Consider the following 11,244-nt stretch of genomic DNA (forward strand, 5'->3'; position numbering starts at 1 on the left):
ATGACAAGGGATGAGAGGACAGATACATCTGCCACCCCTCACCCATCGGCACCTGTGCCCTCTCTAGCCACAAGCCCCCGCTCACGGCCAGCTCTGCTCAGATGTGGATTCTCACCACATCCTGCTATTTCCATATCCGTAGATCCCTTCCTGGGGATCAGAAAAAAGCATCTTTGTAGACTCGGGGCTGCCTGGCTGGACATCAGCCCCCACTGTCCACCCCAGCCTGGTGCCCACTGTTCGGGCAGCCCCAGCCTGTCCCGCATCAACCCTCGCTCTCCCCACCCCTGCTATTGCGCTGCATCGCGGGGGCCCTGGCTCAGGGAGGGGTCTTGGTCCATTCCCGTGAAGCTGGGCTCTCAGATCTAGTGTGGATGGGAGAGCGCCATCCTGCTAGGGCCACCAAGATTCTGAGAATTTGGCCAGCGAGCTGCCGTCCTGGGGGAGTCAGGCCCAGGGCCACCGTTGGGAACCAAGACGTGTCCTGCCCAGGCGCACGGCATGTCCCCTGCATTTGGTTCTCAGGAAGGCCCCACCCTGGCCTTTGCCCGGAATCCTCAGGCTGGGACGCAGATGGCTGGGACACCCCAGCTTGGAGCTGCCCAGGAAGGCAGAGGAGAAGGGGAGGACTTGGCTGCTTCCAGCCACATCTGGACCACAGAGGGCCTGAGCCACCACCCTCACCATAGGATGCCTCTGTGTGGATTGGAAAAGGGAGGAGACAGTGGTGCCTTCCAGATGCTTCCGTGCCAGGAAACATGGTGGACCCTCAGCCCTGAAAGCTGCTCAGAGCTACCGGCATCCTTCACCCTCTCCTTCCTCTTGCAGATGTGGACGAATGTCAGCAGAACCCAAGGCTCTGTAAAAGCTACAGCACCTGCATCAACACTCTCGGCAGCTACACCTGCCAGTGCCTGCCTGGCTTCAAGATCAAACCTGAGGACCCGAAGCTCTGCACAGGTAGAGGCCCCAGGAAGACGCTGTGAGGCTGGACGGGAGCTGGGGATGGAGCAGAGGCAGGTCCTGCAAAGCAGCTGAGGAGGAGGGAGAAGAGCCGCAGGTTCCCACAAAGTCAAGGACCTGCTAAGCCCCTGCCTAAGGATTCACCTCCCAGGAAGGTCCCGCCACACGGCAGGGAGGCGGCAGGGCCTTCGGGGCTTGGAGTGCCCTTGTGGGCCCCCAGACCTCACCCCTTCCTCATCTGTCAGGTGCGAGTGGAAGAAGGTGTCACTTCCAGTTCTAAGAAGGGGAACCTCCACTATGACCAGGGAGGGAGCAGATGAGAGTTTTTAGTTTTTAGTCATGGAAGTCTAGCTCCCATGACTCAGTTTCCCTTTTGGTTTCACCTCCTATAAACTGGGGATCATGGTCCCTGCTGTGCCCACCTGGTAGGAAGACCATTATAAGATGCTTTGAAGGTGAAGTTGAAGGTCACCAAGTGGCAGCACGTGCAATAATGGTCTTCATTCTGGGGCAATGAAAAGATAGGGAAGTGGGTGCAGAGTGGAGGGCAGGCCCGGGCTGGTCAGGGACAGAGTTTGACCCTCTGGCTTTGTCCTCAGATGTGAATGAATGCACCTCCGGACAAAACCCGTGCCACAGCTCCACCCACTGCCTCAACAACGTGGGCAGCTATCAGTGCCGCTGCCGCCCAGGCTGGCAACCGATTCCGGGGTCTCCCAATGGCCCAAACAATACCGTCTGTGAAGGTCGAGAGCTCAGATCCCACATTCCCAGAGACCCACAAACATCTGATCACATGTTCAACGGCGCCCACACAAACCAAGCAGACTGAGCGCTGGAGGTGCCCGGCTGTGCCAGGAGTTTGTTCTTCTGAGGCTAGATGAGAAAAGAGCAGGGGTCCTCCGGAAGGAGCTGGGGTACTCGGGGGAGGATCAGGGTGACCTCAGGCAACAGCTGATGACTCACTGCGAGGAGGGCGTTTCACCATATTCATAACCTCACATCTGCACGGGGCCCACCTGCTGTGCCCAGGCCTCTCCACGCTTCCGTAACCCAGCGTCCACCTCTCCAAGGGGGGCACTAATGCCGGGAAGAACGAGCTGGGGGCACAGACAGGAGACAGGACCCTCTCCAGGCTGGGACAGGGCCTGACCCCCTTCTTCCTGTCCTCAGATGTGGATGAGTGCAGCTCTGGGCAGCATCAGTGTGACAACTCCACCGTCTGCTTCAACACCTTGGGTTCATACAGCTGCCGCTGCCGCCCAGGCTGGAAGCCCAAACACGGAATCCCGAATAACCAAAAGGGCACTGTCTGTGAAGGTATGACCTCATCCTAGAAGCTCCCCACCCCCAACACACACACTGACACACTCCCGCCTAATGAGCCGCTTGTCTTGTTCCCTACAGAGATGACTTTCCCCACCTGGACCCCGCCCCCTGGAGTCCACAGCCAAGTGAGTGGCCCCCGCAGGGACCAGGAAGAAGGAACTCCATCCACACAGCTCGTTGTGTGCACCCTTTGCCCTGAGCTCCCCATTCACCTGAGAGGCTCCCTAACCCCCTCTTTTGTCCTCTCCCAAGAGCCTCTCCCGCTTCTTTGACAAAGTCCAGGATCTGCGCAGAGACTACGAGCCAGGCTTGGCCAAGAGCTCCATCCAGGTAAGGGCAGGACCCAGGGCAAGGGGGCTGGGGAGAAAGTTGGCTGCATCCCACAGAGGCCTGAGGCAGTTTGGGTCTGGGAGGGGACAGGCCCCAATGCAGTGGGTGCTGGTCTGACTCCCGGCATCTTTCAGGGCTGGTGGAAGCTATTGGACACCCAAGTGCACTTAATATCTTTCCTCTTGCTTTCCCTGGACTTCGGGTTTAGGTCAGCATTGATATTGCAGAGAAGTGTTGGCCTCTGAGGGGCCATACATCAGGGTCAAGGATCACCTAGGGAATCCCATCCAATGTCTTTTTTTTTTTTTTTAGATGGAGTCTCACTCTGTCACCAGTCCAGAGTTTAGTGGTGGTGGTGATCTCAGCTCACTGCAATCTCTGCCTCCCGGATTCAAGCGATTCTCCTCCCTCAGCCCCCTGAGTAGCTGGGATTTCAGGTGCACGCCACCACGCCCAGCTAATTTTTGTATTTTTAGTAGAGACGGGGTTTCACCATGTTGGCCAGGATGGTCTCGATCTCCTGACCTTGTGACCCACCCGCATCGGCCTCCCAAAGTGCTGGAATTACAGGCGTGAGCGCCCAGCCGCCAATGCCATCTTTATCCCCCAGATAGACAGTCTCTAGGATCTGTTCCCTGGGGCTGAGCGGTTAGAGTCTTCATACAGGCCCTCTGGCCCATGGCTCACTAGGTCTGTGTCCACATCCCTCTAGAGCATCTTACAGGCGCTGGATGAGCTGCTGGAGGCCCCTGGGGACCTGGAGACCCTGCCCCGCTTGCAGCAGCACTGTGTGGCCAGTCACCTGCTGGATGGCCTGGAGGATGTCCTCAGAGGCCTGAGCAAGAACCTTTCCGAAGGGCTCTTGAACTTCAGTTATCCTGCAGGCACAGGTACGTCCCTGGGTCTGCCCCTGACTCCAGCTCTGCATGTTTTCTGTCTCCTTCCTTTCCCAGTCCCACCAGAGCCAATTGACCACACCTGTATATCAGTGTTACTCTCATCAACAAACTAAAATAAAAGATTAAAAGGAAATACATACCAGTCTGGGTAAGATGGCAATACTCAATCTCTACCAAAAAAAATCTTTTAAATTAGACAGATGTGATGGCACACCTGTGATCCCAGCTAGTTGGGAGGATGAGGTGAAAGGATCGCTTGAGCCCAGGAGGTTGAGTCTGCAGTGAACTACGATTGCATCACTGTACTCCAGCTTGGTTTACAGGGCAAGACCCCATCTCAAAAAAGAGAAGACGAAGAGGAGGAGGAGGAGGAGGAAGAGGACGAGGAGGAGGAAGAAGATGAAGAGAAGGAGGAGGAGGGGAAGAGGAGGAAGAGGGGGAAGAGGAGGAAGAAGATAAAGAGGAAGAAAGAGAAGAAGAAAAAGGAGGAAGAGGGCAGGAGGGGGAGGACAGGAGGAGGAGGACAGGAGGAGAGGAGAGGAGGAGGAGAGGAGGAGAGGACGAAGAGAGGAGGAGAGGAGGAGGAAGAGGAGAGGAGGAAGAGGAGCAGAAGAGGAGGAGGACAGGAGGAGGAGATGAGGAGGAGGTGGACAAGAGGAGGAGGAGGAGGGGATAAGGAGGAGGAGGAGAGGAGGAGTGGAAGAGGAGGACATGAGGAGGAGGCGGAGAGGAGGAGAAGAGGACAAGGAGAGGAGGAGAGGAAGAGGAGAGGAGGAGGAGAGGAGGAGGGGGAGGGAGGAGAGAGGGGAGAGAGTCGTGTCTGTCCCAAGATGCAGTGCAGGGGGCTCTGCCTCCCAGGTTCACGCCATTCTCCTGCCTCAGCCTCCCGAGTAGCTGGGACTACAGGCGCCCGCCACCACACCTGGCTAATTTTTTTGTATTTTTAGTAGAGATGGGGTTTCACCGTGTTAGCCAGGATGGTCTTGATCTCCTGGCCCCATGATCCTCCCGCCTCGGCCTCCCAAAGTGCTGGGATTACAGGTGTGAGCCACTGCGCCCGGCCAGAGCTATTCTTTTTCTTTCGCCTATTAAATCTCCACTCTTAAACTAACTTCTTATGTGTCCACGTCCTCAATTTCCCTGGTGTGAAACAGTGAAACTTGGGTATTTACACTGCTTCACCAGTGAGATGATACCTCATTGTGGTTTTGATTTGCCCTTCCCTAATAACCAATGATGTTTAACATCTTTTCATGTGTTTGCTCACCATTTGCATGTCATTTTTGGAGAAATGTCTATTCAAATCCTTTGCCTATTTTTAATTGTGCTGTTTGTCTTTTGGTTGTCCAGTTGTAAGCATTCTTTATATATCCTGATAGCAGATCATCTGAGATAAATGATTTGCAAAATATTTTCTCCCATTCTGTAGATTGTCTTTTCATTTTCTTATCTTTTCACTTTAATGAATAGATGTTTTAAGTTTTGAAGATATTTGTCTAATTTTTCTTTTGTTGCATGTGCAATTGGTGTCATATTTAAGAATTCATTGACTGGGGGGGGTGGCTCACGCCTGTAATCCCAGCACTTTGGAAGGCCAAGGCGGGCGGATCACCTGAGGTTAGGAGTTTGAGACCAGCCTGGCCAACAAGGCGAAACCCTGTCCTTACTAAAAATAAAAATAAAAATAATTAACTAGATGTGTTGGCACATGACTGTAATCCCAGCTACTCGGGAGGCTGAGGCAAGAGAACTGCTTGAACCCGGGACACGGAGGTTGCCATGAGCCGAGATTGTGCCACTACACTCCAGCCTGGATGACAGAGCAAGACTCCATCTCAAAAATAAAAATAAAAAAAGAATTCATTACCACATCCAAGACCAGGAAGATTTACCCCTGTTTCCTCCTAAGTCTTCTAGTTTTAGCTTCTAAGCTTAGGTCACTGGCTTATTTTGAGTTAATTTTTGTTGGTTGTGTGAGCTAGGGTTACAGTTTCCTTATTTTGCATGTTACTATCCAGTAATCCCAGCACTATATGTTGAAGAGATTATTCTTTTCCCCATTGAATAGTCTTGGCACCCCTTGTTGAGAATCAACTGACCAGAAGACAGATGGGTTTATTCCTGGACTCTCAATTCTATTCTGTTATATTCTTATGCCAGTATTACTGTCAGTTTGTAGTAAGTTTTGAAATCAGAAGGTGTGAATTCTCCAACCTTGTTGTTCTTCTTCAAGATTGTTCTTGGGTATTTGGATTCCTTACAACACCATATGAATTTTAAGATGAACTTTTCTTATTCTGCAAAGTAATAATAGGCTAAAATATTGATAGGGATTGCATTGAGTCTCTAGACCACTTTGGGAGAGTACTGTTATCTTAACAATAGAAAGTCTTCCAATCCATGAACATAGGATGTCTTTCCATTTAGAGAGGGCCTTTTATTTCTTTCAAACACTTTTGTAGGCCAGAAGCAGTGGCTCATGCCCAACATTGTCAGAGGCCACCAAGGTGGGAGAATTGCTTGAGCCCAGGAGTTCAAGCCCAGGCTTGGAAACATACTGAAACACGATCTCCACAAAAAATTTAAAAATTAGCTGGGTGTGGTAGTGAGCACCTGTAGTGCCAGCTACTTGGGAGGCTGAGGTGGAAGGATTGCTTGAGCCCAGGAGACTGCAGTGAGCTATGATCATGCCACTGCACTCTAGCCTGACCAACAGAGTGAGAATTTGTCTCAAAAAATATATACTCAAAAAACTTTCCTATAAGTCTTGAGTCTCCTTGGTAAAATGTATTCCTAATATTTTTGCTGAAAATTTTTGCATCTATGTCCATAAGAAATATTAGTCTATAATTTTATTTTCTTGTGATGTCTTCATCTGGTTTTGTTATCAGAGCAACAGTGGCCTCATAAAATTATTTAAATAGTGTTTCCTCCCCTTCCATATTTTTAAACAGGTAAAAGATTCATGTTCATTCTTTCTTAAGCTATTGGTAGAACTCACCAGTGAAGTCATCTGGTCTGGGCTGTTAGTTTTGAGAGGTTTTGATTACTGATTTAATCTGTTATAGGTCTGTTCAGATCTTCTATTTCTTCTTGAGTTGGTTTCAGTTGTTTGTGTGTCACTAGGAATGTGTCCATTTCGTCTAGGTTATCTACTTTGCAGATATACAGTTGCTCACATTATTCTCTTCTGATATTTTGTAACTTCAAACTATATATGTATATATAGTATATATATTAAGTCATAGTATATCAACCACTGCAGGCACGATTCCTAACCTAATTCCCCTTATATAATTCCCACAACTCATAGAATTGTCCCTGGAGGTGCAGGAACAAGTAGACAGGAATGTCACCTTGAGACAGAATCAGGCAGTGATGCAGCTGAACTGGAATCTGGCACAGAAATCTGGTGACCCAGGTAATGGCTGAGATGGGGAGGTGGTCAGTGACGCTTCATGGTGGGACAAGATGCCCAAGAATGTGAAAAATAAGAGATTTAAAGATTAAAGGGAAGTGTGGGGTGGGTGGGGTGGGGCTGTAAGAGGAGAGTCCAGCTGAGGAGGAATGGACCTTGTTGGGGACCCCGAGATATTAACCGTGGCCTCATCCTGCAGGATGTGATACACGTAGAACTAAAGATTGAAGGAAAGTGTGGGAGGGGTGAAGCCAAAGGAAGGTAGCCCATCTGAGTAGAAAGTTCTGTGCAGGGCAGAGGAACTCTGGTGTGGACCCAGAGATTCAACCTACTCCAAGATTCAACCTTGGCCTCGCCCCGCAGGCCCTTCTGTGGTGGGCCTTGTCTCCATTCCAGGGATGGGCAAGTTGCTGGCTGGGGCCCCCCTGGTCCTGGAACCTGAGAAGCAGGTGGTTCTGCATGAGACACACCAGGGCTTGCTGCAGGATGGCTCCCCCATCCTGCTCTCAGATGTGATCTCTGCCTTTCTGAGCAACAACAACACCCAAAACCTCAGCTCCCCAGTTACCTTCACCTTCTCCCACCATGTGAGTGCTGGTGGGGGGTGGTGGTGGGTGAATAGTCTGAGTCCAGGCGTAGCCTTGCTGCTCAGCTCAGCCCTGGAGCTCAGGGGTCTCTGTTACGGGTACATTATCTCCCCAGGAAAGTCAGTCCTTCCCAAGCCGGCTTTGGGTAAGCATCTCTGAGCATCAGACCCACCAGCTCACACCTGTGTTCTTCTTTTTTTATTGAGACAGAGTCCCGCTCTGTCAGCCAGGCTGGAGTGCAGTGGCACGATCTCAGCTCACTGCAATCTCCGCCTGCCAGGTTCGAGCGATTCTCCTGCCTCAGCCTCCCTAGTAGCTGGGACTACAGGTGTGTGCTACCACACCCGGCTAATTTTTGTGTTTTTTTTTTTGTAGAGATGGGGTTTCACCATGTTGGCCAGGCTAGTCTCGAACTCCTGACCTCAAGTAATCCACCTGCTTCAGCCTCCCAAATTGCTGGGATTACAGGCGTGAGCTGCCATGCCCAGCCCACACCTGTGTTCTGTTCCTGCAGTCAGTGATCCCGAGACAGAAGGTACTCTGTGTCGTCTGGGAGCATGGCCAGAATGGATGTGGTCATTGGGCCACCACAGGCTGCAGCACGATGGGCACCAGAGACACCAGCACCATCTGCCGTTGCACCCACCTGAGCAGCTTTGCCATCCTCATGGCCCACTACGATGTGCAGGTGAGACCCTTAGGAGGGGCTGCACTTTGCATTTATTGCTGTGTAACAAATCCCCACAGACGTAGCAGCCTTTTTTAAAAATATAGGCATTATCTCACAGCTATGGCTCAGCGACCTGGCATAGCAAGATGGCTTTTCTGCTCAGGGTCTTACAAGACTGAAATCATCATGTCATCCCACCCCCAGGGCTGCCATTTCATCTGAGACTTGAGGTCCTTCTCCAAGCTCCCTGGTTGCTGGCAGAATTCAGTTTCTTGTGATTGTAGGACTGAGGTCTCACTTTCTTAGCTGTCAGGAAGGCATCACATTCAGTTCCTAGAGGCCACTCACATCCCTTCTCACACGACCCTCTGGCAAACTTCTAGCATTCCTATCTGGAGGACAAGGAAAAAAATTTCCTGCACGCGGAATCCCTCTTAAGCTTTGTATTAGTCGGGGTTCTCTAGAGGGACAGAACTAATGGAATAGATAGATGACGATAGATAGATAGATGATGATAGATAGATAGATAGATGATAGATGATAGATAGATAGATAGATAGATAGATAGATAGATAGATAGATAGATGATAGATAGATAGATAGATAATTTCTACCTGCTTATATTCTACCCACGCTGGCAGCTGATTAGTTGGTGCCCACCCAGATTAAGAGTGGATCTGCCTTTCCCAACCCACTGACTCAAATATAGATAGATAGATAGATAGATAGATAGATAGATAGATGATAGATCGATCGATAGAGAGATCTATATATATAGATATATGTATATATAAAGGGGAGTTCATTAACTATTAACTCACATGATCACAAGGTCCCACGACAGGCCGTCTGCAGGCTGAGAGAGCCAGTCGAGTCCCAAAACTGAAGAACTTGGAGTCCAATGTTCGAGGGCAGGAAGCAACCAGCACGCGAGAAAGATGTAGGCTGGGAGGCTAGGCCAGTCTCTCTTTTCACATTTTTCTGCCTGCTTATATTCTAGCCACGCTGGCAGCTGATTAGATGGTGCCCACCTAGATTAAGAGTGGGTCTGCCTTTCCCAGTCCACTGACTCAAATGTTAATGTCCTTTGGCAGCACCCTCACAGACACACCCAGGATCAGTACTTCGTATCCTTCAATCCAATCAAGTTGACACCCAGTATTAACCATCACAAGTTTTGAATCTGATTCTCCAGGAAGAGCCCAGATCTTGTAAAGACTCATCTGATTAGGTCTGGCCCACCCAGGGTAAACTCTGCCTTGACCTTCTGGGCTCAAGGGATCCTCCTGCCTCAGTCTCCTGAGTAGCTGGGACTACAGGCATGCACCATCATGCCCGGCTAATTTTTGTATTTTTACTACATATGGGGTTTCACCAAGTTGGCCAGGCTGGTCTTGAACTCCTTACCTCAAGTGATCCACCCGCCTTGGCCTCCCAAAGTGCTGGGATTACAGGCGTGAGCCACCACGCCTCGCCCACCTGACTTTCTTATCTCATCACATAGAGTAGATCCAAGGGACATCATTATCATATCTTGAGGGAGAAAGGGCCAAACCACCCTTTTGTTTTCCATCACAAGAACATCTTATCAATATCCTCCCAGGCAGCAAGCCACACCGCCCAGCCCCTCCTGCCCAGACCTGTAATTACCCCAGCCTATAAGCGGCAGCGGGTTCTGGCACGAAGCTAGCTCCCCCCTCCACAGGTCTCGTGCTGGACATAAACCTGCATTGCTGTAGAGCTGCCAACTCTCTGTCTTTCTTTAACCCTCACCTTCCCTTCAAAACCTAACGGGCCCACACCTGGAATCTCTGTGCTTTGGGAGGCTGAAACGGGAGGATCACTTGAGCCCAGGAATTTGAGACCAGCCTGTGCAACACAGAAAGACCCTGTCTCTACAAAAATAAAAAAAAAAATTAGGACGGGTGTGGTGGCTCACGCCTGTAATCCCAGGACTTTGGGAGGCCAAGGCAGGTGGTCAGGAGTTCAAGACCAGCCTGGCCAACATGGTGTGACCCTGTCTCTACTAAAAATACATAAATTAGCCTGGCATGGAGGCACGTGCCTGTAATCCCAACTACTTGGGAGGCTGAGGCACGAGAATCGCTTGAACCCAGGAGACAGAGGCTGCAGTGAGCAGAGATCGCACCACTGCACTCCAGCCTGGGCGACAGAGCAAGACTCTGTCAAAAAAAAAAAAAAAAATTATCAGGGCATGGTGCCGTGCTATAATGACTATAATGCATGCCTGTTGTCACCTACATGACTACACCTGTATTCCCAGCCACCCAAGAGGCTCAGGCGACACCTTCACAAATTAAATTAAATTGGTGACATCTTCACAAATTTACCTGGCTCCCTCATTCTTGAATTTGCTATGCCAAAATAAAAATTTTAAATGGTGGTGGGGTCATTATCCCAGGGCAGGAAAGCATCACTGTGAACCCTTCTTTTCTCCGTCCCAGGAGGAGGACCCCGTGCTGACTATCATCACCTACGTGGGGCTGAGCGTCTCTCTGCTGTGCCTCCTCCTGGCAGCCCTCACCTTCCTCCTGTGCAAAGCCATCCAGAACACCAGCACCTCACGGCATCTGCAGCTCTCGCTGTGCCTCTTCCTGGCCCACCTCCTCTTCCTCGTGGCAATTGATCAAACCGGACACGAGGTATTGACAGCGGTGTTCCAGAGCGCTCCCTTCCTTGACGCAGGGCATGCTGGCTCGTGCAATGATGCGGCATTTGATTCCTTAATATAATGGCCCGGCTGGGTGTGGTGGCTCACATCTGTAATCCCAGCATTTTGGGAGACCGAGGTGGGCAGATAACCTCAGGTTGGGAGTTCGAGACCAGCCTGACCAACATGGGGAAACCCTGTCTCTACTAAAAATACAAAATTAGCCAGGCATGGTGGCACATACCTGTAATCCCAGTTACTCAGGAGGCTGAGGCAAGAGAATCGTTTGAACCCAGGAGGTGGAGGTTGCAGTGAGCTGAGATCGCACCATTGCACGCCAGCCTGGGCAACAAGAGTGAAATTCCGTCTCAAAAAAA

At 50.6% G+C, this 11,244-nt stretch overlaps 2 protein-coding genes across 3 annotated transcripts in view; both read left to right on the forward strand.

The window, feature by feature from the left end:
• The window catches only part of LOC116479344 (adhesion G protein-coupled receptor E2-like), a 21,118-nt gene extending 10,169 nt beyond the window's left edge, over nucleotides 1-10,949 (forward strand). Inside the window, exons 7-17 of the mRNA XM_058425072.1 lie at nucleotides 68-138; nucleotides 829-960; nucleotides 1,563-1,709; nucleotides 2,137-2,283; nucleotides 2,371-2,417; nucleotides 2,545-2,622; nucleotides 3,335-3,512; nucleotides 6,835-6,942; nucleotides 7,303-7,526; nucleotides 8,041-8,214; nucleotides 10,662-10,949. Coding sequence (XP_058281055.1) covers nucleotides 68-138; nucleotides 829-960; nucleotides 1,563-1,709; nucleotides 2,137-2,283; nucleotides 2,371-2,417; nucleotides 2,545-2,622; nucleotides 3,335-3,512; nucleotides 6,835-6,942; nucleotides 7,303-7,526; nucleotides 8,041-8,214; nucleotides 10,662-10,949 — 1,594 coding nt within the window. The remainder of the gene's footprint in view (nucleotides 1-67; nucleotides 139-828; nucleotides 961-1,562; nucleotides 1,710-2,136; nucleotides 2,284-2,370; nucleotides 2,418-2,544; nucleotides 2,623-3,334; nucleotides 3,513-6,834; nucleotides 6,943-7,302; nucleotides 7,527-8,040; nucleotides 8,215-10,661) is intronic.
• The window catches only part of NFIX (nuclear factor I X), a 221,801-nt gene that overhangs the window by 25,868 nt on the left and 184,689 nt on the right, over nucleotides 1-11,244 (forward strand). The window lies entirely within an intron of this gene.

The sequence above is a fragment of the Hylobates moloch genome, unplaced genomic scaffold (assembly GCF_009828535.3).
Source record: "Hylobates moloch isolate HMO894 unplaced genomic scaffold, HMol_V3 SCAFFOLD_12, whole genome shotgun sequence".
Lineage (NCBI taxonomy): Eukaryota > Metazoa > Chordata > Mammalia > Primates > Hylobatidae > Hylobates > Hylobates moloch.